This window comes from Podarcis vaucheri, assembly GCF_965113315.1.
Source record: "Podarcis vaucheri genome assembly, chromosome: 13".
Classification (NCBI taxonomy): Eukaryota; Metazoa; Chordata; class Lepidosauria; order Squamata; family Lacertidae; genus Podarcis; species Podarcis vaucheri.
The window spans coordinates 47,886,939-47,912,689 of NC_138751.1; the positions used below are offsets into that span (position 1 = coordinate 47,886,939).

Here is a 25,751-nt window from a genome sequence, read left to right on the forward strand (position 1 = left end):
CGCCGCTTTCCTTGCGGCGCGCCGTGGGCCCTCAACAAAGATGGCCGCCTCGCCTCAGCCGTCCCCGTGAGGGCGCGCCCAGCAGGCCCTTCCCATGGATCCGGAGCGGGCGGGGAAGATGTCGTCGTCGCCGCCGTCTCCGTCGGGGCCTGGAGGAGCGGGACCCCCGCGCGGCCCAACCTCGAGCGTCCGGCGGCAGTGGGAGTTGCACCGCGCCGGGGCCCCGGGCGGGTTGGCCTCGAGCCCCGCGGTGGACGCGGCCCGGCGCGGCCTGAGGGCCCGCAACGCCCTCACGGCGCTCGGCATCGGCGCGGTGGTCGTAGGAATTTGTATCCCTCACTGGACGGAAGGGGAGCGGAGGGGGGGGGGCGGCCTTGCGAGTCGGGGCGGGGGGGGGAGCAACTCTGCACATGCTCAGGCGCGCTCTTTTCATCCCGCCCGTCTGGATGCGGGTTCCTGTGGAGAGAGAGAAAAGGGGAGTCGCTCGCCTGGCGCCTTCATTGCATCTTTTAAATGAAGTCTGTGAAAGGGGGTCAAAATAAAAAAAATTCCTTCCAGTAGCACCTTAAAGACCAGTAGCACCTTAAAGTCTTTAAGGTGCTACTGGAAGGAATTTTTTTATTTTGACTATGGCAGATCAACACGGCTACCTATCTGTAATGTGAAAGGGGGTGTTTATTGCCAGTCCCTTTTTTATAGGGGGGGGGCGGCGCACACCCCTGAACATTTTGTGAATCTTGGCTATTAGGCACCTGCAGTCTTATTTTCCATGAATTTGTCTAATGTGCTTTTAAAGCTATCCAAGTTGCTGGCCATCACTGTCTCCTGTGGGAATTTGTGGGGCATAGGAATTTGTTCTTTTTTTCAAAATATAGTCCGGCCCCCCACAAGGTCTGAGGGATGGTGGACCGCCCCCCTGCTGAAAAAAATTGCTGACCCCTGGCTTGGAGCATCCCAGCCAAACCTGAAGGAGAAGTTGTTGTTAGTTTGTGTGGGTTCTGCGTTGAGCCTTGGGCGATGATAGGGGGTGTAAGGTAAAGGTAAAGGGACCCCTGACCATTAGGTCCAGTCGTGGCCAACTCTGGGGTTGCGCCGCTCATCTCGCTTTACTGGCCAAGGGAGCCGGCGTACAGCTTCCTGGTCATGTGGCCACCAGGACTAAGCCGCTTCTGGCGAACCAGAGCAGCGCGCAGAAATGCCGTTTACCTTTCTGCCAGAGTGGTACCTATTTATCTACTTGCACTTTGATGTAGTTTCAAAATGCTAGGTTGGCAGGAGCAGGGACCGAGCAACGGGAGCTCAGCGGGGATTCGAACAGCCGACCTTCTGATCAGCAGGTCCTAGGCTATGTGGTTTAACCCACAGCGCCACCCACGTCCCTGATAGGGGGTGTATCAGTTTGCTTTATAGAATCATAAAAATGAAAAGTTGGAATGGGACCCCCTCCCAAAGGTCATTTAGTCAAAGCCCCTGCGATGCAGGAATCTCAACAAGCCACCCCCTATCCAATTTGGAACCATACGGGGCCCTGCTTAGCTATGCAAATGTCCTAAAAAGGCTTTTTAGACAAAAAGCACACAAGTTACTCTATGTATTGAATTTGTATACCGCCCTTCAGCCAAAGAGGTCGGGGTGATTCACGGCATAAAAAAACAAAATAAAAGCAAGGAAGAGTTCCTTCTGACTCTAAAATTCTGTGATTCTATAAAACAAACCAGTACACCCAGGGTTCAATGCAGAACTCACACAAATCATCATCATACCGTTGAAGAAAGTGTAGGGAGGAGAAGGGAGAACACAGGGCATGGTGGAGACATTTGGCCCTGCTTTCCCCCTCTTGGGTCCAGGTGAGGGTCTTTCCTCGAAATGTGGGTGGCTCTCACCACCCCACCCTGCCCCATCCATTTGGGGCAGAGAAGGGTTGAGATCTGAGGGGGCTGTGTTTGGGCTGAAAGACTCATTTGGAAGGCAGGACGATTTGGCCCCAGAGAACCCTCTGATGTGGGGTGTGCATGTGTGCACTTCTGACACCAATTTCCAACCTGGTTCAAACCTCCACAATTGCTTCCGATGCGGAAGAGACTGAGCACTTTGGAAAGGCCATGCCTCCTCCTAGTAGGCCAATTCCCACCTCCCCCAAGCAAAGTGTAGGTTGCTTGCTTTCCTTCTGGCAGGTTGAGAGGAGTTCCCTACCAGGATAGACTTTGCTCAGGTGTGCTCAAGGCATCGATTCCATAAAACATATTTTGTTGCACTGTGCAAAATATGAGCAAGCCAGGGCTGAACTGATATTACCCTTGCTGGTACCTTTCCCGGGAAAATCAGAGGCTCACTATCTCAGGTTCCTATTGGAAGACAGGACAAACGCTAGAACATTAGCAGTGGCAATTTTTTATTGGTGGTTGCAAGAACCAATGATCCCTATCTTTTGAACAAAATGCTTGTTTAACCTGGAGGTAGGCTGTATGAATTGTGCATTGCTTTGTAACGATTTGTTGGGTCTCTGGACCATAGTAAAGATTGATTTGATGCTTTCCTTCAGCCTCCCTTTCAGCCGAGGCTGCCTTATGCACCGGTAACCTTCTTGGTAGCAGAAGCAGATTTTGCTGCATACTGCAAAACTCCTCTCTTCCTCAATATCTTGGGGGACCCCCCCTCCCAAACCCATTTTCCCTGCCAGCATGTTTGCATAAAGGAGACTAGTTTTAGTGTTAGTGGAAGTGACTCACTCCAACCATTTTGGATCCGTCCTTTCCTCATTGAGACCAGTGCCGCCCTGTGCTGTGAAAGCATGTCTTCTGACTTGTAAGGTTTGGCTCAGTTGAAGGGCAAATGCCCTTTCTCTTTCCTCGCCCTTGGTATCGGGTTCAGGGCTGGAAGGGAGCTGAGTGTCCCAAGAGCAGGGTGGCAGTGTGCAGCGACTTACCTGGCTGTCACAAACAGTATTTCATAGAATCATAGAATCATAGAGTTGGAAGAGACCACAAGGGCCATCGAGTCCAACCCCCTGCCAAGCAGGAAACACCATCAGAGCACTCCTGACATATGGTTGTCAAGTAGGAGACTCCACCACACTCCTTGGCAGCAAATTCCACTGTCGAACAGCTCTTACTGTCAGGAAGTTCTTCCTAATGTTTAGGTGGAATCTTCTTTCTTGTAGTTTGGATCCATTGCTCCGTGTCCGCTTCTCTGGAGCAGCAGAAAACAACCTTTCTCCCTCCTCTATGTGACATCCTTTTATATATTTGAACATGGCTATCATATCACCCCTTAACCTCCTCTTCTCCAGGCTAAACATGCCCAGCTCCCTTAGCCGTTCCTCATAAGGCATCGTTTCCAGGCCTTTGACCATTTTGGTTGCCCTCCTCTGGACGCGTTCCAGTTTGTCAGTGTCCTTCTTGAACTGTGGTGCCCAGAACTGGACACAGTACTCCAGGTGTGGTCTGACCAGAGCAGAATACAGTGGCACTATTACTTCCCTTGATCTAGATGCTATACTCCTATTGATGAGGCCCAGAATTGCATTGGCTTTTTTAGCTGCCGCGTCACACTGTTGGCTCATGTCAGGTTTGTGGTCAACCAATTTGTAAATTGTTTTCCTGAGCTCTCTGCACACAGATGCCTACACCATTCATTCCATCTCCCAAGAACGCTTCTTGGATGAGCTCGAACGGGATGCCGAAGTCATGCAAGCCCGAAGAGCAAAGGCTTCAGCGGAATGAGGATGACGGAGTACTTCCACTTGAAGAAGCACAGGGACAGGATGCCATCTGTGCTGCCAGCTGAGGATGCGTTGGCACAGTGAGCTGGGGCATCGAAGCCCCCCTGCTGCTCATAGAGAACTGGCTTCTTCATCTGTTTATAAACTCTTTGCCATGTGTAATATGTCAAAGCCTAACAATTTCAGATACTGTATTTAATGTGAAAGAACAATAAATCTGTTATGTGGATTATGCTTATAAGCAGCTGCTTATTTCTTTTTTTCAGGGTAGCACAGACAGGACTATGTACCGTTACATAGGATGAAATACGCAGTTTAAAAGATTTGATAGGTGAGTACAGTGGTACCTCGGGTTAAGTACAGTGGTGCCTCGCAAGACGAAATTAATTCGTTCTGCGAGTTTTTTCGTCTTGCGAGTTTTTTCGTCTTGCGAAGCACCACTGTCTTCAAATCACCAAAGTCTTCAAAAACCTCAAAAAAGGCTACCACATCGCGTGCTATGAGTTGCTCCTCGAAGTCAAGTCGCAACTGCACCTCTTCAAGCAATTCACCCTGGGTATTAACGGTTTTAAGAAAAAGGAAACAAACTTGCAAGACGTTTTCGTTTTTCGTCTTGCGAAGCAAGCCCATAAGGAAATTCGTCTTGCGAAGCAACTCAAAAAACGAAAAACTATTTTGTCTTACGAGGCATTCGTCTTGCGAGGCATTCGTCTTGCGAGGTACCACTGTACTTAATCCGTTCTGGAGGTCCTGAAACTGTTCTTAACCTGAAGCACCACTTTAGCTAATGGGGCCTCCTGCTACCGCCAGTCCGCCAGAGCACGATTTCTGTTCTCGTCCGGAAGCAAAGTTCTTAACCCGAGGTTCTATTTCTGGGTTAGCGGAGTCTGTAACCTGAAGTGTATGTAACCTGAAGTGTATGTAACCCAAGGTACCACTGTATTGTGCTGGTCACATGTCAGTTTCAGCTAGTTTTGTAGGTCCACAACAAAACCACTGACATTCAGAAGGGAAAATAGTTCAGGTCTTAGTAGGACCTGCAGGCTCTTATTCAAAGCATGGTTGCAGGGGTGGGTTCCAGAGACTTGGAAAAGTGACCTTGACACAGTGCTACATTCTACGGACATTAAGTGAACCTTTCCTGCTTATGAAATTTAAAAAAGTATGGTCCTCAGGAAAGATCTCTGTACCTCCTCCCAAGCATGTATGCTGAGAGTTCGTTTTCCAATAGAATAATCAGCTTGGCTTGTCCTATCAACCAAGAACAACTGTTATGAACTCTGACCAGCTCTGTTCCAGGGCATCGTATTCTGTGTGTGCTGCTTTCACAGCTGTGTTGTTGCTGTTATTGTCTCTCCTAAGTAGTATTTGGGGCTAGTAAATCATTAAAGCAGTGGCTGGCTTGGAGCCAGACAAGGCAATTGTCAGATGCACAATTCTCTTAAGAGGCTTAAGGGAGGGAAGGGAATTTTCCATTTAGCTGAGGCTGGACTGTATTGTCTGCAGTCCAGGCTTCCTCAACGCAAGATTTAAGAGTCTTGCTCCCTCCACATAAAAGATGCAACAGTAATTTCAGCACTGGAACAGTTTAGAACAGGATAGAGCAAAGGTATCTTAACCTACTAACATTGTTATGTTAACTTATGAACGCTAGCTTCCCAAGACAACTGAACTCATTGATACAAAACGAGTATCAGTCTTTTCTGGGTACATTTATGAAGTGCCAAACCTCCGTTGCCCCACCACTAACCTCTGCTCAATCTGTTTGTTCTCCCTATCGCTTGTTGGTTTTGTTAATGGAAGCCTCTACAATATTAATAAAATGTGGCCATGAAATTAAGTGCTGCCTTCTCCCACTGCTCTTTGGAGGGAGCTCATTTCGTTCCATTAATTTCTTGGTTTCTTTTTTAAATACAGATAATTGAATTCAGGGTGTGCAACTAAATGCACATAATGGAATTCAGGGATCAGAAATCCCTTGTTTAAGAGAACAGTTAGCGCAATTAAAAGTTCACCCGTGCACCAACAAATCTGGCATTTGCAAATTAAGCCACCTGCCTTAACTTTAAAGGTAAGCTATAAGCATGTTCTGCCCAGAAGAATGGTATATGTGGCTACTCGGAAATAATCCCCTTGATACCTTCATCCAGTGTCCGTCACTACTTGCGGCAGCAAATTAGAAAAACCAGTGCTATGTGAAGTCCTCCCTTTTGCCTGTCCTTAATGTCTCGCCATTCAGCTCTTCAGATGACCACCAGTTTTAGCATTATAAGCATGGGTAGGCAACATAAGGCCTGGGGGCCGGATCCGGCCCCGGTCACCTTCTAAATCCGGCCGTGGACAGTCTGGGAATCAGCGTGTTTTTACATGAGTAGAATGTGTCCTTTTATTTAAAATGCATCTCTGGGTTATTAGTGGGGCATAGGAATTTGTTGTTCTTTCAAAATATAGTCCGGCCCCCCACAAGGTCTGAGGGACAGTGGACTGACCCCCTGCTAAACAAGTTTGCTGACCCTGGATTATGAGAAACCTCCGCATTTTCTCCCAGTCGTATAATTTTATGAACTCCTTACCTGCCTTTATTTCCTGAACTAAAACCCAAATTTTGTCACCTTCCCTTGTGGAGGTGTTCCAGCTCCCTGATAATTTTGGTTGCACTTTTCTGCACTGGCTACCTGAAAGGTACACAGTATTGCAAATGTGGCTGCACCTTGTGTTTGTATAAAGGAATTAACAGTTTTGGCTTTCGAGTCTTTTCCTAGTGATCCACACTATGGAATTTGCCTTTTTCACAGCTGCTGCACCCTGGTTTTGTTTTCATTGAGCTATCCTCCCTGACCCCAGGATTCCTTTCCTGGTCAGTCATTGTCAGCAGAAACATCATGTGTATATGTGAAATTATGATAATTATTTTTGGCTGCGGTGTGCAGCAGTTTATATTGGACTTTGTCAATTTGTTGCCCATTCACTCAGTTTGAAGATTTTCTTTTGGAGTGCCTTGCAATCCATTTCATTTTTCGCCACCCTGAATAATTTGGGGCCGTTCACGGGGCTGCCCTATGTCATAGCCGGGATGTCCTTTGAAATGGTATTTGGGCAGAATTTTCTGAAAGTGATGGGGTTTTTTTTGGCAATTTCCCTAAGAAATAGGTTCCAACTACTTGTTTTCTGGAGATTTTGCAAAAAAAACCCTGAGGCATTCTTGAAGATAGCAGCTCTGCAGTTGATGCCTGGTAAAGATATGAAGATATACCAAGGTTTTATTTTGGAGGTGATGCAGAATTCTTTCTTGCGATCTTTATTACCTGTCCTTTAAGGTACACCTGTGTTTTGTTTTAAGAGCATAAACTGAGCTAATCTCCATTTAAACTTGTGCTCTTTTTGAACTTGCCTATTGGCTGAAGCTTACTTGCATGAATTAACTCACCCCACCTGCCAAAAAAACAAAAGATGTTTCCAAGAACAATTGCAAACTTCATTCCAAAAGTCTTGGGTAAACTTAAGTTACAGCTACCCTACATGCTTATGGGATTAATACTGCAGATTCACATACCTACTTTTTCTTCCAGTGGAGTTAAGCAGATGTTTAAAGAGAATCCATCTGTATTTTAAGTGGAAGGATTTGTATTCAATCACACAAATGTCTCATTCTTCTCGGTATCCATTATATAAAACATTTAGCTTGGAGAATTAACCCTTACTGTGGCTCCTTTAAGAAAAGCAGTCAACAGCCTTACATCTCCAGTATATGCCTTCTGTTTTCTTGGATGGGAGTTCCAACCCACCACAGATTTTGCATGTGTGGGTCCGGTGAGGCTGAGGATGACTACTAAATTTCTCTTTATATTAGCACCCTTTCAGTCTCTGTCCCCCGCAAGTCAGTAGAGCATGCAACTCTTGGTCCCAGGGTAATGGGTTCAAGCCCTGTGTTGGGCAAAAGATTCCTGCATTGCACAGGGGTGGCTTAGATGACTGTCGTGGTCCTTTCCAACTCTACAGTTTTACAATTCCCTGTACACAGTGTGCAGCCAAAGACTTGTGCCCAACCACCAGAGCAGCAAAACGTGCTGGGGCAGCCATGGGCAGTGTTCAACTTATGTGCCGCTCAGAGAACACCTGTTGAAATTAGCAGGTCGACCACCAGCCTAGTATGGTGATCTCTGCCGTTCTGAATCTGTTAAAATTTTTCTGTACCCCAGATTGTGAGAGGTTTGTTTGCAGGAGCTCATTCCCACCTCCTCCACCCCTCTTGTATTCTGGATGTGATGTCTGCAGAACTCATTTTTGGTTTGTGGGGTGGTGCATGACATCTGTAGAATATGCAGTTAGAAGGACGGTACAGTATTGACAACACAATTGTGTGCTCAGAGTGTAATTGGGGGTGGGAAGGATCAGGGAACTTGGAAAACTCCCAGCTGCATGCATATTTGCTTACTGACTTTGGTTCTACTTGAGTTTACTTTCCTGGCGGGGTGTGTGTTGTCTGTCCTTCAAGGGGAGAGCAGTCCTGAGTGCCCGGTATAACAGGCAAAATTTCATCACGTCCCGGGTGTTGCTTGGTGGGAGTTTGAGGTTGCTTTTATTTATTAATCACCGAAAAACACAGCTGCATTACCTGTTTCGCTTCCAAAATGAAAGTGTGTGTGTGTGTGATAAAAAAAAAAATCATACACAAAACAGAAAGCATCAGTGTTTCATTCGAAAGTGCAGGTTCCCATGCAAGGAAAAGGATGAGCCCAAGCAGTTCATTGCCCCAATCAGGGTCAGAGTTTTGGGTTTTGTTTTTTTTTGTAAAAAAGTGCAAAGACACGCCATGAACTAGTGACACGTAGTGCCACTGCTGTTGGAGGCAGGAGCTGAGCAGGGGGCTAAGGCTAAGGGAAGCAAGAAAGAGAGGCGCCCCCCCCCATCCCTTTAACACTGAGGCACAAATTCTGCAAGTTTCCTCTCGTAAGGCAGCTCCTTAAAGTTTTCTAAGCGCTTTGGCCTTGGGGTGGCTTTGTGAATTGAGCCATGCAAGGCACAGAGGATCAAACGGCCTTGGGCGTGCACACACACCCTACGCCGTCCATGTGTGCAGACGCCATCCCATAGCACATACGGAACAGGCGACACCCTGATTCCGTTTACAGTGATGCTCCTTTGCGAGGCAGAAGCAGCGGGAAAGGCATGCCAGATCAGGCTTCCCCACAAGAACGCATCCCCAAACAACCGGGGCTTGGCTTCTCTCTGCAGACACAAAGTCTTGTGTGGAGGAAAAGTCTGTAGTGTTGGGCTGCTCACTTGGCTTCTGTACGTTGCTCAGAGACAGCTTGTCTGTTCGTTCCGCCAGGGGAACTTTCCTACGTCGATGGCTGCTGGCCTTGACGTTGGGAGCGTAAGGCAAAGACTGCGTAGGAACCTTCGCCACCTGCTCCCGTCCTTTCAATGGTGGGCAGCAGGCTGAGGTAGTCCAAAAAGTGTCCACGGCTGCTACTGTAGGAACAAAAGGAAACAGGTGAAAAAGAGATAGGGAGATGTACCGTATTTTTTGCTCTATAGGATGTACCGGACCATAGGAGGGGGAGAATTTTTCTTGTTCTCCCCCTCTAAAACAAGGTGCATTCTGTGCGTTCAAGGTGCGTTCACCCGAAGCCTCCGGAACCCAGCAGGAGTTCCTGCTGGGCTCCGGAGGCTTTGGGTTCCTTTCGACCTGCTCTTTGGGGCTGGCAGGGGGGAAGCGCTGTTTTCCCCCACTGCCAGCCCGAAAGACCAAGTCGAGGAGCAGTGCAAAGGCGGCGCTCCGCATTCCCGCTGCCCCCCGAGCTTGTGGGGCTGGCAGTGGGGGGAAGCGTTGCAACCTTTTCCCCACCTTCGTACAGCCTTCGTAGCCTCCGCAGGGCAGCAGAGTGAAAGCACCCCACTGTCCTGCTGAGGCTTTGCGCAGCCGTCCCCAAGCTAGAGCAGCGAGACGGAGCCCTCCGTCTCGCTGTTTTGGCTGCGGGGACAGCCTTTCTAGCCTCTGCAGGGCAGCGGGGTGAAGGCACCCCGCTGCCCTGCAGAGGCTTTGCGCAGCTAACCCCAAGCTAGAACAGCGAGACGGAGCACTGTGCAGCGTTCTGTCTCCCTGTTCCGGCTTTGGCCTTAGCCACGCAGCCTGCATTCGCTCTATAGGATGCACACACATTTCCCCTTAATTTTTGGAGGGAAAAAAGTGCATCCTATAGAGCGAAAAATACTGTAGTTCAGTGGTAAACATGTCCTTTGGATGTACAAGGCCTTGGCTTCAATCCCTTGTATCTCCAGTTAAAAGCGGAGCTTGGATAGCAGGGCTTGGAATCACCTAGCATTTTTAAGAACATTTCTCTTCCCCCAAAGGCACCCGGAAGCTGTAGTTCGCTAACAGTGCTGGGAATTGCGGCTGGGTGCAATGGGTAAACTCCAGCTCCCAGGGTTCTTCTTTCGGGTGTGCCTTAAATCTACGGTGTGTATGCAGACTGTGAATATCATTGCTGTGTATAATCCTTCTAACTTCAAGGTTTAGGAACTGAACACAGATACGGCCACCAAGCTGCTGTTACAAAGGAGCACAAACACATAGCGACAGTTTTTAAGTCCTTGAACAATGGGCATTCAGACTATATAAAGCTCGAATCTCACTTTGTGCCGAGATACCACCAATAGTGATGTATGGAAGTGAGAGCTGGACCCTAAAGAAGGCTAATCACTGAAGAATTGATGCTTTTGAATTATGGTGCTGGAGGAGACTCTTGAGAGTCCCATGGACTGCAAGAAGATCAAACCTCTCCATTCTGAAGGAAATCAGCCCCGAGTGCTCACTGGAAGGACAGATCCTGAAGCTGAGGCTCCAATACTTTGGCCACCTCATGAGAAGAGAAGATTCCCTGGAAAAGACCCTGATGTTGGGAAAGATGGAGGGCACAAGGAGAAGGGGACGACAGAGGACGAGATGGTTGGACAGTGTTCTTGAAGCTATGAACATGAGTTTGACCAAACTGCGGGAGGCAGTGGAAGACAGGAGTGCCTGGAGTGCTCTGGTCCATGGGGTCACGAAGAGTTGGACACGACTAAACAAAAACCACCACCAACACCACACACACTGGGGGTTTCTGCCTTAAGACAGGGGGAGTAAAATGAACCTTTGCCATAGAACACACCTTGATGTGGGACTTGTTCCCTCCAGAGGGTTTGTTTAACCCTCTTCACTTTTGAATAAATATTTAAAGATGTGTGTGCATGCCCATGTGTCTGTCTGTCTATCTAAATCCTCTGGAGCGTGGCCCGAGGTCCAGTACTCTCTCACCCTCCACCCCAGGGTCACGACTCACCATGCATCCAATATCACTGGCGAACGTCACACCTTTGCTCTGTCGCTGCTCTTGGGAAGTGTTGGTGCTCCCACCGCTTACAGAATTCCTCCTCATGATCCCTGCGGGGGCAACAAGAGCGAGGGAAAGGGACTATTACAAAGAGGTTTGAGCTCATTCATGATACCATTAGTATGGAAGGGGGTGGGTGGAAGGGATAAGGAAAATGCAGAGTTCCGCAAGATCAACACTTATCGCTATCTATGCATGTGGTTCTTGGTGAAGAAGGGGACTGGCAGGTCCCTGCCCCAAGAAGCCTACATTCTCAACACGGGCACAACTGAGGAAAATGGGGATAGGGTAAAAAGCAGAAAAAAGATTTAAACTACTTGTATTTCGGCAAAGTTACAACGCAGGGGAGCGTAGTGAAAAGCCCAGTGACAAATCCCACAGTTCGGTGGAGAGGAAAAGTAATTCGTGGGAAGCGAGAATTGATAAATAATTGCATACATTTCAGCCCCCTGGTCAAGAGACGTACGGGGCTTGTTCATAATACCAGCAGTGCCAAAACGCCTGGCGGCTGGGACTGTCTGCTGCCGTGTAGCAGGGCCAATCTCTGACTCCTCTCGGTCTGAGCCTATGCCCCCACTGTGACTCTCAGCCTCTAACCCATGGGTAGGCAAACTAAGGCCCGGGGGCCAGATTCGGCCCAATCACCTTCTAAATCCGGCCCGCAGATAGTCTGGGAATCAGTGTGTTTTTACATGAGTAGAATGTAAAACACATCTCTGGGTTATTTGTGGGGCCTGCCTGGTGCTTCTACATGAGTAGAATGTGCCCTTTTATTTAAAATGCATCTCTGGGTTATTTGTGGGGCATAGGAAATCATTTATTTCCCCCAAAAAATATAGTCTGGCCCCTCACAAGGTCTGAGGGACAGTGGACTGGCCCCCTGCTGAAAAAGTTTGCTCTAACCCTAGTCCTGGAAGACCCTGCTTCTCCTCATCCCCCTTGATTGCTCAACCCCCCTGCTTCTAGCACCTCCCAGCTTGTCCCTTCTGCTGACTGCTCTTCACTGGGATCTGAGACTGAAGTCGTCGTCTTCTGTGCCCTTCCTCTGGGGGCTCTTGGGTGTGTGGTTCGCACCAGTCTTCTAATCCAGCCAGTCCCTGGCAGTGGGTGAAGATCTACACTGGGAACAAGTGGGGTACCGAATCATCCTTAACCCGATGGTTGAAATGGGCATCAAAGGCCGTTCTGGGGGAAAGGGGCCTGCTCTGAATCGCGCCAAGTTGCGTGCAGAGCCTAAGGGACCCCAGAGGGCAGCCCCTGCCATTTCCTCTTCAGGAAAGGGAGGAGACCAGCAGTGCCTCCTATTTGCTGATAGGCTGTTGCGAAGGCAACAGATCTTGCCTTCAAGGGAGCACCTAGCAAAGGAACTGGGCGATGCATTATTCGGAGGCCGGATTTGCTGCCTAACAGATCCTGCTGCCTGAGGCAGTCGCCTCATGTTGCCTCTTGGCTGGGCCAGCTCTAAAAGCTGCCTTAATAAAATAGTCTGGACTAATGAATCAAATCTTGGGAGAAAAGCGATGATAAACCTAGACAGCATCTTAAAAAGCAGAGACATGACCTTGCCAACAAAGGTCCATAATAGTTAAAGCCATGTTTTTCCCAGTAGTGATGTATGGAAGTGAAAGCTGGACCCTAAAGAAGGCTGAATGCCGAAGAATGGATGCTTTTGAATTATGGTGCTGGAGGAGACTCTTGAGAGTCCCATGGACTGCAAGAAGATCAAACCTCTCCATTCTTAAGGAAATCAGCCCTGAGTGCTCAGTAGAAGGACAGATCCTGAAGCCGAAGCTCCAGTACTTTGGCCACCTCATGAGAAGAGAAGGCTCCCTGGAAAAGATCCTGATGTTGGGAAAGATGGAGCGCACAAGGAGAAGGGGATGACAGAGGACGAGATGGTTGGACAGTGTTCTCGAAGCCACCAGCATGAGTGACCAAACTGCGGGAGGCAGTGGAAGACAGGAGTGCCTGGCGTGTTCTGGTCCATGGGGTCACGAAGAGTCGGACACGACTAAACAACAATGAATCAGAGAAAACCCGGAAAGCACACACCAGCTTCAGAACAGAGAGCCACATAGCCGCCTCCTCCAGTTGGCACTTGCCAACCTGGGCTGGCAGCGCGGTGGCAGCTTACCCTGAGGTTGCGCCAAGTCCACCCGCTGCAGGCTGCTGCGGCGCGCAAAGGGGTTTCCCTTGGAGAAGCGGCGCTGGCGGTTGGAGAGCATGTCGGCGGGGGACACGATCCCGGCGGGCGGCACCTTGCCCAGGCGGGCGTACAGCGCCTCAATCTCCTTCTTCTGCCGGGCCTGGAGAACTTCGACCTCAGAGAGGTGCCTGAGAAGGAAAGAGCGGGCGTTGGGTCAGGGAGGGGTGGGGTGGCGGGGAGAAAGGGACCTCCACCCCCCCAACGAGCCCCACACTCACTTCTGGCGCAAGGCCTGCAGCTCGTCCCAGACCTCGTCGTCCTCAGGGCTGTCCGAGTCGTCGCTGCTCGGGTACGAGAGGCTGTGGGAGCAGCTCATCCAGACGGGGGTGCTGGGCTGAGCCTCCACTTCCCCTTCCGCTTCCGCCACAGGGGTGGTGCCTTCCTCAGCGTCCTGCACCGGCGTCCCGCCCGGAGACCCGCTGTCCGACTCCGTGGTGCTGGAAGAGCTGGTGCTGTCGCCCCTTGGGGGGTTCTCGGGCAGAACATCCCGGGTGGGGGTCACCTGGAAACGGCCCAGGATCTGGGGCTTGGGCTCTGTCAGCGGGGGGAAAGTGGGCGGGCAGGTTAACAATAACAATAAGGGACGCGGGTGGCGCTGTGGGTTAAACCACAGAGTCTAGGACTTGCCGATCAGATGGTCGGCGGTTCGAATCCCCGCGACGGGGTGAGCTCCCGCTGCTCGGTCCCTGCTCCTGCCAACCTAGCAGTTCGAAAGCACATCAAAGTGCAAGTAGATAAATAGGTACCGCTCTGGCGGGAAGGTAAACGGCGTTTCCGTGCGCTGCTCTGGTTCTCCAGAAGCGGCTTAGTCATTCTGGCCACATGACCCGGAAGCTGTACGCCGGCTCCCTCGGCCAATAAAGCAAGATGAGCGCTGCAACCCCAGAGTTGGCCACGACTGGACCTAATGGTCAGGGGTCCCTTTACCTTTACCTTAGGTTAACAATGAGGATGGGGAGAAGCCTCAGGCGTCCCCCAATATAAAGGGGTTCTTGGAAAAAGAACAACCGGTGCTTAAATTCTTTCATAATGTTTGCACTAATTGTGTGTCTCCTCCTCAAGAGGTGCAGAGGGTGGCAACACGAGAACGGGGCCTTCTCTGCAGTGGCTCCCCGTCTGTGGAATGCACTCCCCAGGGAAGTTCACCTAGCACCTTCATTATACACCTTTAGGCACCAGGCAAAAACGTTCCTTTTCAACCAGGCCTTTGGTTGATCTGTTTGACATCCTATGCCCTTTTAAAATGTGTGTTTTTTTTGGGGGGGTGACTATTGGATTGTTGTTTTTATTTTTATTATGTATTTTGTGCTTTTATATCTTGATTTTATTTTGTTAACTGCCCTGAGACCTCTGGGTATAGGACAGTATATAAATTCAATAATAATAATAATAAATGTGCCATGTTCTCTCTATAAAGCTTAATGATGTTTAAAGCTCTATAAAGCTGAATATTTCGAATAATTGGTATCTGCAGATAGAGAAGCGGAAGCCTCTTTTCCCTTTTAATCTTTTCTTTCTTTGTTTTTCCCCCTCCCCCTCTTTGTTTTCTTTGCCAATTCTTGATAGCTCTCTATTGCTTCTTACATATACGTTTTGATTTCTGAAGATTTATATTCAGGATAAATGAAGATATATGCAGAAAGGTCATGGGTAGAAAATGAAGGGAATCTGTGTTACAGAGAAACCAGAGTGGGTTTTCCTCAGGTTGAGGAAGCGGGAAAACTCTCCCAAGTGAGAGGTGGGAAGACTCACATCTTTGTTTGTGGTTTGAAGACTAAGGTAAAATAGAGGGCTATACATATATTTAATTTTGTGTTTTATTACGATTCTTGCTATTACTGTTTTGTTATTATTATTATTTACTTTCTCCTCTGTTCTTTGTATTGTTTTGTATTATTGCTTTTTAGATGAGTTCGGCTTTTAACGTTTCATATGCTGAAAACTCTTATTAATAAATTTGAGTCTTATAAAGCTTAATAACGTAAAATGCCCTGAAGCCATAAATCTGAGCGCTCGTTCCTCTTATTCCAATGGTGTGCGGCTGCAGTTGCTAAGCGGGAATCATAGACTTGGAAGGGACCCTGGGTGTCATCCAGCCCAACCTCCCTGCGACGCAGGGATCTCAACACGCCGTCCCCCATCCCATTTGAAACCATGGCGGACCCTGCTTAGCTTTGCAAAGGTGAAAAGGCCACCACAGTGAGAGGTCTCTCCATTCCTAGTTTGTGTTTTCTTGAGCACAGAGAATACGCTTCCAGGAATGGAGGTGGAACTCTGCGCTGAAGGCAGCTGCTTTCCCAAGCCCCAAACAGTTGCGCGCCCTATTGCCACAGCCACAAAGATTTATCTCTGGCCCTCAAACACTCCACACCTTCATTGACGGGCGAGAGCCGAGGTGGCGGCAGCTTGGAGGTGGAAGAATCTGGCGCACTGAGCAGTGACCCAGACCAGGAGGACGCAGGAGGCACCTGTAGAGAGAGAGAGAAAGTTTTGTATATGTGAGGGGTCAGTACTGAACCTCCCCATTTCCACCCCATTCACTGGACCTAATGTTAGTTCCCTGCCTCCTGGACACCCACATTTAGCACCCACACCCTGGGACAACTAATCTGCTTGGGGTGATACCTGGTTTTCAACTTCACGATATATCGTCAGCTAAATATTGTGATATACCGCTATATCACAATGTTTGAAATAACGGTGGAACTACATAAAGGAGCTGGGTAATGGCTGGTTTTCAACTTCATGATATATAACCAGCAAAATATTGCGATATACTGCTGTATCACGACTGAAATAACGATGGAACTACGTCAGCAGAGGCACAAGCTGGCTTCACAGTTTCCCCGGCATCCAGTTTGCGAAATTTTTTTCAGAAGCCGAACATGCTCCATTTTGAGAGCTAGGCTTCCGTTTTGAGTGCCACACTTCCAATTTGGGTGTTATGCTGAGGTCTGTCTGTTTTTGCTATTTATTTTGCGTTTCTACGGCTCTTTTTTGTGACTGTGTGGAACCCAGTTCAGCTACTGATTGATTGTTTGACTGCAGTACATTGTTTACCTTCCTGCCGGAGCGGTACCTATTTATCTACTTGCACTTTGACGTGCTTTCGAACTGCTAGGGTGGCAGGAGCAGGGACCGAGCAACGGGAGCTCACCCCATCGCGGGGATTCGAACCGCCGACCTTCTGATAAGCAAGTCCTAGGCTCTGTTGTTTAACCCACAGCGCTACCCGCGTCCCTGAGGGATATATTACGGCGTTGTAAACCAGCCTTGCTCTCCAGCTCTCCCATGCTGCTTCCTGAGATAGTTCCATTTCTTTATTTCCCAGCACCGCGTGCGCACGCGGTCTTGCGCAAGTCCGGGGGGCGGGAGGACGCCTGCACGCACATCTGCACACTCACCATGCCATCGTCAGGCCTGCTGGTGGTTGGCGTACTCAGGGATGGCAGAAAGCCTGGAGGTGCTGGCATCCCCAACGTCCCGTTGACTAGCTGGGCCGGTTTGGCAGGAGGAACCATGACCTCGGGGTAGACGAATCGCGCGGGAGCTGGGCTAGGCGGGCATAGCACCGGAGACTGCGAGACCGGCGAGGTGTAGAGAGGCCCTGCCTGGGCGGAAGCCGCCGTCACGGCGGGAAGAAGGGACTGAGCCACGCTCATCACTGCCAAGGAGAAGACATTGGCAAGAGAGAGCAGCGGGGATGTGGAGGGGGTCCAGAGCGGGGCGGCGGGAGGCTGTACGGCGGGGACGACTGGCGGGGTGGGCGGCGGGGGGAGGGACAGTGTGGGGAGGAGGGGGCTCAGCGGGGCGATGGGCTGGGGAACAGGGAAGAGGTACGGAGGCGTGGCAGGAGCTGTTGGCAGCATGTGGTATGGCGGCCAAGTCTGTGCCGGCACACAGGGGACACCTGTAAGGAGGAAGGCAGATTTGGCAGGTGAGCAGGAGATGCAAGGAAAGAGCATCATTGCAGAACACATTGCTTGTTGGCAGGGCGGCCAAGTGAGATGCCTTTGTTTTTATTTACAGTGGTACCTCGGGCTATAGGGATGCGGGTGGTGCTGTGGGTTAAATCACAGAGCCTTGGATTTGCCGATCAGAAGGTCGACGGTTCGAATCCCCGTGACGGAGTGAGCTCCCGTTGCTCGGTCCCTGCTCCTGCCAACCTAGCAGTTCAAAAGCACATCAAAGTGCAAGTAGATAAATAGGTACTGCTCCGGCGGGAAGGTAAACGGCGTTTCCGTGCGCTGCTCTGGTTCGCCAGAAGCGGCTTAGTCATGCTGGCCACTTGACCCGGAAGCTGTATGCCGGCTCCCTCGGCCAATAAAGCAAGATGAGCGCCGCAACCCCAGAGTCGGTCACGACTGGACCTAATTGGTCAGGGGTCCCTTTACCTTTACCTCGGGTTAAGAACTTAATTCGTTCTGGAAGTCCGTTCTTAACCTGAAACTGTTCTTAACCTGAAGCACCACTTTAGCTAATGGGGCCTCCTGCTGCCGCTGCGCCGCCAGAGCACGATTTCTGTTCTCATCCTGAAGCAAAGTTCTTAACCCGAGTTACTATTTCTGGGTTAGCGGAGTCTGTAAGCTGAAGTGTATATAACCTGAAGCGTATGTAACCTGAGGTACCACTGTATTCATAAATCATCATCACCATTATGTTTCTTTCTACCCCGCCTTTTCCCCAACGGTGGGACTCAAGGCGGCTTACGGATAAAAGCAAGAATCGCTAAAAACGCATGGGGGGGAAACAATCATTAAGAAATACAGTCGTACCTTGGATTTCAAACACCTTGGCTCCCGTAAAAAATCGGCTCCCGAATGACCAAAACCCGGAAGTGAGTGTTCCGGCTTTCGAACTATTTTCTGTAGCCAAATGTCTGGCGAGGCTTCCGCAGCTTCCGATTGGCTGCAAGAGCTTCCTGCAGCCAATCAGAAGCCACACTTTGATTTCCGAACATTTTGGGAGTGGACCGGACTTCCGGAACGGATTCCGTTTGACTTCCAAGGTACGACTGTAGTTAAAACAGTAACGGAACTAAAACTATATACAGAAAGGAGATGGATGGCCTGCTTAATCATTAAAATTCTCTTAATAAAATTATGGATGATACACAGCTGGCTCCTACAGAAGATTGGATATTTCGCCAGACTCGGCCTACACATTTCTCCAAACCCAGAAAACCTTTTTAAAAACCCACACACTCCTATATGAAAGCGTGCCCGATTCAGTGTATTTGTTCAGGATTTGCACCCACACCCATCTAGCTTCCAAACCCTCTGTTTGCAATGGGCCATCCCGTTTCCTTGCTAAATACTTAGATATCCAACCCGTGTTCCGCGGTTCAAAGGAACTGGAGGGATGTCGCATGGGAAAGCAGGAGCGATAAGGCTCCCAGGCTGACACTTGCCTGGGCATTTCTACGAAAGCAGGAAACAGATTGGTTTTACCTGTGGGTACTGTTGAAAGCAAAGGCAGCCCAAAGTTCTGGGTACTTGGAGGGGGAACCCTGGAGTTGAAGGACTCGTTCTCAGAGACGGGGTCTACCAGAGAAGCTTGGACGGGGGACGTGACCGACTGCCCAGGGCTGGAGCAACCAAAATCTGAAACAAGGAGCAAAGAGGTTGAGGGAACGTTCTCTCATATGTGGTGGACTCATAAAAGGGTACAGTGGTACCTCGGGTTAAGAACTTAATTCGTTCTGGAAGTTCTTAACCTGAAACTGTTCTTAACCTTAAGCACCACTTTAGCTAATGGGGCCTCCTGCTGCCTCTGAGTCATTTCTGTTCTCATCCTGAAGCAAAGTTCTTAACCCAAGGTACTATTTCTGGGTTAGCGGAGTCTGTAACCTGAAGCATCTGTAACCCGAGGTACCATTGTATTGGGAATGATCTATAATGAATTTTTAAAAATGTTTGAAAGTGCTTTCCCAAAAAAACCCAGAGTCCTTTCTGTTGGGGATAATTCAGACTGAAATTCCCAGGTGTCAAAAAAAGTTATTTTTGCATGCTACCACTGCGGCCCGTGTTTTCTTAGCCCCAAAATGGAAAATCAGCGAGGTCCCAACCAAAGAAGAATAGCAGCTCAAGTAGACAGAATATGCACAGCTTGCAGATTTAACATATAGAATAAGAGAACAAGAAAAACATATGTTTAGAGAAGATCGGAGAATGTTTATTGAAGGTTTGCGGAGAGCTTCCTGAAGCCTGGAGAGTGAGAGGGGTCGGTGCGCACCAACCCCTCTCACTCTCCAGGCTTCAGCGAAAGCCTGCATTCGCCCCATAGGACGCACACACATTTCCCCTTCATTTTTGGAGGGGAAAAAGTGCGTCCTGCAGAGCGAAAAATACTGTAACTTGAGAGATCATCCCTGGTTAAGAAAAGGGCACAGGCATGCTAATCTGGGGTACAAAAGGTGTTGGGTTACATACCGCTAAGAGATGAGGATGAAGAGATTGAGCGCGAGAGGCCTTGCGGAGGCAGCTCACCCTACAATGACACAGAATTAAAAAATAAAATGTTTTCGTTGGGCCCAGGAGAAATCCAAAACTTCATATGGATGAAAGAAAAGGCACACAGGGCTAGTTTGCCGGCAGGGATTACTCTGAAATTAGGCCTGAAATGTGTAAAGTAATAAAACAAGCATACTTCGGACTATGTGCAGAGCGCCTTTACCTTTTCACAAACCAACCACCGTAAACTTGGGATTAAATGGAATGTATTTCTGCTCAGGGTGTGGCATTCAGGAGGGCTTGGACCCTCGTCCAACCCGCCCTGTCTCTGCGGAAAGAGCCACCTTGGGAAAATAGGCCCTCACATTCTGAGAGAGGGGGAAACAAGGAAAAAGCCGCCAGAAGCTGTGGGAAGGTTGATGATGTCGAAAGGGATCTTTATTCAATTTGACAGGGAATAATAAATAATAATAATAGGGGGACGTGGGTGGCACTGTGGGTTAAAACCACAGAGCCTAGGACTTGCCGATCGGAAGGTCAGCGGTTCGAATCCCCACGACGGGGTGAGCTCCCGTTGCTCGGTCCCTGCTCCTGCCAACCTAGCAGTTCGAAAGCACGTCAAAGTGCAAGTAGATAAATAGGTACCGCTCCAGCGGGAAGGTAAACGGTGTTTCTGTGCGCTGCTCTGGTTCGCCAGAAGCGGCTTAGTCATGCTGGCCACATGACCTGGAAGCTGAACGCCGGCTCCCTCGGCCAATAAAGCGAGATGAGCGCCACAACCCCAGAGTCGGGCACAACTGGACCTAATGGTCAGGGGACCCTTTACCTTTACCTAATAAATAATAATAATAAATTTTTATTTATACCCTGCCCTTCCCGGTTCAAAAAACGGGCTCAGGGCGGCTAACAACAAATTTAAAACACTTAATTATAAAAGCAGCATAAAATACAGTATAAAAACATGAATAACGATAAAATTCAAAATGGGCAAGTGGGAAAGACACCTGTAAGTCCATTTTAAACAACTCACAAAGCACATGTGTGCGTCTAAACGGACCTCATACTGGCTTCATGAAACCAGAGGGGGAGATCAGGGCTGAAACATCCAGGAGGCTACCTAAATTCCCCCGACTTCCATAGGTCTGGCACTCACCGAGAGTCCATCAGCAGCCAAAATTGGGGACAGGCTCCCTGTTTCAGGGCTGCCCAGAGCCCCCAGGTCTTTGCTCAGGAGGGTCCCCACACGCTGGATAATATCACGGATTCTCCGGATGAATCCCTCCTGCTCAGATTTCAGGATGAATTCCTTGGCAACCTGAAGAAGACAGAGACACAAAGGAAGAGAGGAGTCAGAGTCAGGACTGAGAACGTCAAAATCTTACCGCAGCGTGAAAACCCTGCGTCCTCACCATGACAGCTGCAATCTCCTCTGGGCTGTCTCCATCCAAGTCAAATTTGAAGGTCACCATCTTGTTGTTGTACGTTTGCAGCTGGCACTCAACCACCCGGTCATTCTGGACTGGCATCTGCACACATGGAAGGTTGCAAATTAAACAACAACACTACCACATGGAAACTCTTGAGACTATCCAAGCAACTAGAACAGGGGTCAGCAAACTTAGCGCGCCTCGGGCCGGTGTCTCCAGCGCCGATCACGCGGCGGGCCAGAGGAAGGGGACTGCATGCCCATACGCGTGTGCACATGCTATTTCCGGCACACTTCTGGGTTGGAGGAGCACCGGAAATAGCTTGTGTGCATGTGGACGGGCCTCCTCCGACCTGGATGTGCACCGGAAATAATGCTTGCGCATGCGCAAATAATGCTTACGCATGCGAACAAGCTATTTCCGGTGCTGCTCCGACCCGGAAGTGGGGAGCCACGCAGAGCAGCGCTGGGCCAGATAAACGAATCCCTTGGGCCTTATCTGGTCCGTGGGCCTGAGTTTGGGGACCCCTGACCTAGAACCTTGCAGGGGAAAGGACGAAATGGTGCGTGCCCCTTTCCCCAAGTCCACTGGATGAACAGACTGAAATATGACATTTCTGACCAGTTCTGGCTTTCATTTGCAGATGAATTATGCCTACCGGGTGGCCAGTTATGTTTCGGAGGCAGCAAATACTTCCGAAGCCCAGAAGCTGAAAACCACAGGAAAGGAGTGTGCTCTTGTGTTGAGGTCCTGCGTGAGGGTTTCCCCACGAGCCTCTGGGTGGCCACTGTGAGTACAGGATACAAATTGCTGGGCCATTGGCCTCATCCAGAAGGCTCTCCTTATGTAGGAAGGAAAACAGTTGTCTGAACTGCCACTTGATTGTAAGAGTCTAAAAACAAATACGCTAGATTTGAAGAAGCCACATAAGAAGAGACTTCTTGGATCAGGCCAATACCCCATTTAATTCAGCATCCTGTTCCCACAGTGGTGGTGCTAGGAACAGTGGCATCGCAACAGGGGTGCAGGGGGGGGGTGCAGTGCGCCCCAGGTGCCTGTTGAGATACTGCTGGGGAGACGGCATCAGGCAGGTCCCCAGCTGGTTCGAGCCACCAGCCGGCAGCTGGACGATCACCGGTCTCCCTTGGAACAGCATCAATCAGCGACACGAGCCTCAGATACATTTAGAGACCCTTGCACGCTCCATCAGCAAATGAATAAATCTTCTCACAGCAGAAGTGGCGGACGGAGAGATGTGCAAGCATATTTACAGCATTTATTCAGCATAGTTCAGGAACGAAGGAAACATGTCTGGTTCCCTTTGTGTCCAGCAAAACAGCAGCAATGCAAAAGCAATATACAAACGGAAGTTCCCAGCAAGTGCTGGGAGTAAACAGGCATGTGACACGCAACAGTCATGCCTGTTCCCTTTTAAGGTGGAACGGAACTATATCCTAACATCCTCCCCCTGTGGTTCAACCCAACTGCAACCTCTGTACATAAACCGTAAGTTGTTCTCTGTTAACAACCTTAGACAACAGATCTGCAGGAATTTCGTTTCCTGGCATGTAGGACACCTGAATGAGTCCTTTCTGAATACACTCTCTTACACGATGTAACTTTATGCCATGTCTGGGGTGGGCGGGTGACAAGAAGACATCCTGCGGGGGCTCACCATGTGGCAGTGGCGTGAGCAGAGGATCCCGGCGCTGGCAGTAAACCACTATGTATAGTGCATGCGAAGCGTCACACACATGCGCAGTACGTAACGCTGCCGCACATGCGCTGTACATAGTGGTTTGCTGCCTGCGCCACTCAAGCGCCGTATGGACGGCAGTGGGATCCCTCCATTGCCACTACAGCCGCATGTAGAGGATCCTTCGTTCGCGGCTGCAGCAGAGGATCCCAGCACCGCCCATATGGCGCCGGAGCGCCAGCAAACTGCTGTGTACAGCGCATGTGCGGCGGTGCTACATACAGCGCATGCGTCGTACGTAGCAACGCCGCACATGCGCCCTATGTAGCGACCCCCTGCCCCAGGTGTCACAACGCCTTAGTTCGCCCCTGGCTGGGAAGTTGGGAGAGCAATGAACTGGTGCCCACACAGCAGTTTGTACTCAAAGCTAACCCGATAATTTGCCTTTCGGCTTGAAGTTACTGCAGCACTCACTGAACGATTAGAATCAGGCTCAAGTGACACAGCTCATTTAAAATCAAGGTCAACAGGGTTTCCTCCTGACGTCACGATTAATGGCGGTAGCTCTCCGCTGCCCTCTGGGGCAGTGGGGAGGTTTAGGCAGGGGAAAGCCAGGCTTTATGAGGTAAAATTCCTGGCAATTGCTCCTCAGGGGGTTCTGGGGAGCTCACTGTATCCCACTGTGCCGCTTAAGCTCGTGTCTGTCAACTTGAAAGACAGAGCGGGTGCAACCTGGGAGTGTGTCCCTGGCATGGACGAGCCTCTGTCTCCGGCATGATTAGTGACTGATTCCTCATTAATTTGGAATATTGGCATTAATCAGGAGGCGCTCCTGAAATGATATATAATAACGGGCTGCAATCAATCAGCTGCCGAAATGACTGGGTTTGGCTCTTTGAAGGTATTTGAATTCTGAAGCTTGGAAATAATAATAATAATAATAATAATAATAATAATAATAATAATAATAATAATTTATTATTTATACCCCGCCCATCTGGCTGGGTTCCCCGGTTTCCCTCACAACGGCCGGAAAGGAAGGGGGAAGACAAGGCGCTTTGTTTTTCATATGGTTTTCAAAGGGTTCCTTTTTTCTGTTGTCCCCCCTGCAAAATGAAAACATTAATGGTAGCCTTTCCTTCGAACACCAACAATTCATGTGAGCTCCGGCTGTCTCACTCTGGGGGGAAAAATACAGGGTTGAATCCATGCTTAGTCAGGTCAAGAGCAGGCCCACTGCAATCCATGGGGCTTGAATTCCAATGGGTCTACTCAAAGCACAACTAAGTCTGGATCCAGCCCACTGTCAGTCAGGAAACCTAACCAGCTGAGAACCACAGGATATATATTAGCACAATAGAGGTGGGAGTTCAGAACCACACACAAATATCCACCGATCAGGACACATAGCACCCAAGCCTGTCGCAATGCGGGCAGCGCTCACGTTTGTGATGCGTAGGCGAGATCGGGCACGGCGGCGCAGCAGTCTTCCAGACCCCTTCTTGGGCAGGGGCTTCGCTCGGCGCTCGCTCGCAGAGATACCCTCGTAACCATCGCTCAAGCCAGACGCTACGTCGGACGTGTAGCTGCGTCGCGGGCGACCAAAACAGGAAGTGAAACATGAGCAAATGTGACTGATCTGGGCACACATGACGGAATGCGCCTTGGCTTACTGCCCCTCTGAATCCCTCTCTGCTCTTTTTATCTCGCTGTGCCAGGATGGGTGAATCTGTGGCAAGGGCACGTGTGGGCATCCTTCACCAGTCAGCCACGCTATGCCTCTGACACCGCCCCACAAGCTACACAGCAAGGCTTGGGGTGAGGAATGTGAGAAAAGCAGGCACAGTGGTACCTTGGGTTGCAAATACCTCGGGTTACAAACATTTCGGGTTACAGACTCCGCTAACCCAGAAGTAGTACCTTGGGTTAAGAACTTTACCTCAGGATGAGAACAGAAATCGTGCGCTGGCGGTGCAGCGGCAGCGGGAGGCCCCCATTAGCTAAAGTGGTACCTCAGGTTAAGAACGGTATCAGGTTAAGAATGGTTTCAGGTTCAGTTATCTCCCGCTTGGACTACTGCAATGCGCTCTACGTGGGGCTACCTTTGAAGGTGACCCGGAAACTGCAATTAATCCAGAATGCGGCAGCTAGACTGGTGACTGGGAGTGGCCGCCGGGACCACATAACACCGGTCTTAAAAGACCTACATTGGCTCCCAGTACGTTTCCGAGCACAATTCAAAGTGTTGGTGCTGACCTTTAAAGCCCTAAAGGGCCTCAGCCCAGTATACCTGAAGGAGCGGCTCCACCTCCATTGTTCTGCCCGGACACTGAGATCCAGCGCCGAGGGCCTTCTGGCGGTTCCCTCATTGCGAGAAGTGAGGTTACAGGGAACCAGACAGAGGGCCTTCTTGGTGGTGGCACCCGCCCTGTGGAACACCCTCCCTTCAGATGTGAAGGAAATAAGTAGCTATCTTATCTTTAAAAGACATCTGAAGGCAGTCCTGTTTAGGGAAGTTTTTAATATTTAATGCTGTATTGTTTTTAACACTTGATTGGAAGCCGCCCAGAGTGGCTGGGGAAACTCAGCCAGATGGGCGGGGTATAAATATTAAATTCTTATTCTTATTCTTATTCTTAAGTTCATAACCAGAGGTACCACTGTATCTCCTCACGTTCCCAGCAACCTAAACCCTGCAGCAAATTATTTCCCCACAACAATCCGGCATGTCCTTACCTGTCCGCAGGGGAAGGGAAGTCGCTGATGGAGTTCACGCTCACAGCAATGGTCTGGGGATATAAAAACCACCGTTGAAGGCAGGTTGCCGTGACAATTCGACACCTCCCTAGTTCGTAGCTCACAGGGGCACC

The 25,751-nt window shown here is 49.7% G+C and overlaps 2 protein-coding genes across 2 annotated transcripts in view; one reads left to right on the forward strand and one right to left on the reverse strand.

Moving 5' to 3' along the window:
- The first annotated feature begins 3 nt into the window (after window positions 1-3).
- COA3 (cytochrome c oxidase assembly factor 3) lies at window positions 4-3,962 on the forward strand. Its single transcript, XM_082195196.1, has 2 exons — window positions 4-329; window positions 3,619-3,962. Exons 1-2 carry the CDS (start codon window positions 95-97, stop codon window positions 3,720-3,722), a joined length of 339 nt encoding a protein of 112 aa, XP_082051322.1. The 5' UTR covers window positions 4-94; the 3' UTR covers window positions 3,723-3,962.
- A 4,319-nt stretch (window positions 3,963-8,281) lies between these two features.
- Window positions 8,282-25,751, reverse strand: part of WNK4 (WNK lysine deficient protein kinase 4) — a 56,573-nt gene continuing 39,103 nt past the window's right edge. The window contains exons 9-20 of the mRNA XM_082194714.1: window positions 25,618-25,670; window positions 24,326-24,467; window positions 21,168-21,284; window positions 20,912-21,073; window positions 19,738-19,795; window positions 18,757-18,909; window positions 16,711-17,216; window positions 15,678-15,774; window positions 13,525-13,840; window positions 13,235-13,434; window positions 11,050-11,150; window positions 8,282-9,196 (exon numbers count right to left, since the gene is read on the reverse strand). Of these exons, the coding sequence (XP_082050840.1) occupies window positions 9,194-9,196; window positions 11,050-11,150; window positions 13,235-13,434; window positions 13,525-13,840; window positions 15,678-15,774; window positions 16,711-17,216; window positions 18,757-18,909; window positions 19,738-19,795; window positions 20,912-21,073; window positions 21,168-21,284; window positions 24,326-24,467; window positions 25,618-25,670 (1,908 nt within the window). The 3' untranslated portion in view covers window positions 8,282-9,193. The remainder of the gene's footprint in view (window positions 9,197-11,049; window positions 11,151-13,234; window positions 13,435-13,524; window positions 13,841-15,677; window positions 15,775-16,710; window positions 17,217-18,756; window positions 18,910-19,737; window positions 19,796-20,911; window positions 21,074-21,167; window positions 21,285-24,325; window positions 24,468-25,617; window positions 25,671-25,751) is intronic.

What these genes read in the sequence shown, in the direction of transcription:
- COA3 (XM_082195196.1), top strand. Translation starts at nt 95, where the DNA reads ATGGATCCGGAGCGGGCGGGGAAGATGTCGTCGTCGCCGCCGTCTCCG. An exon ending in CGCGGTGGTCGTAGGAATTT is followed by an intron (nt 330 to 3,618) that starts GTATCCCTCACT and finishes CTCTGCACACAG; the next exon opens with ATGCCTACACCATTCATTCC.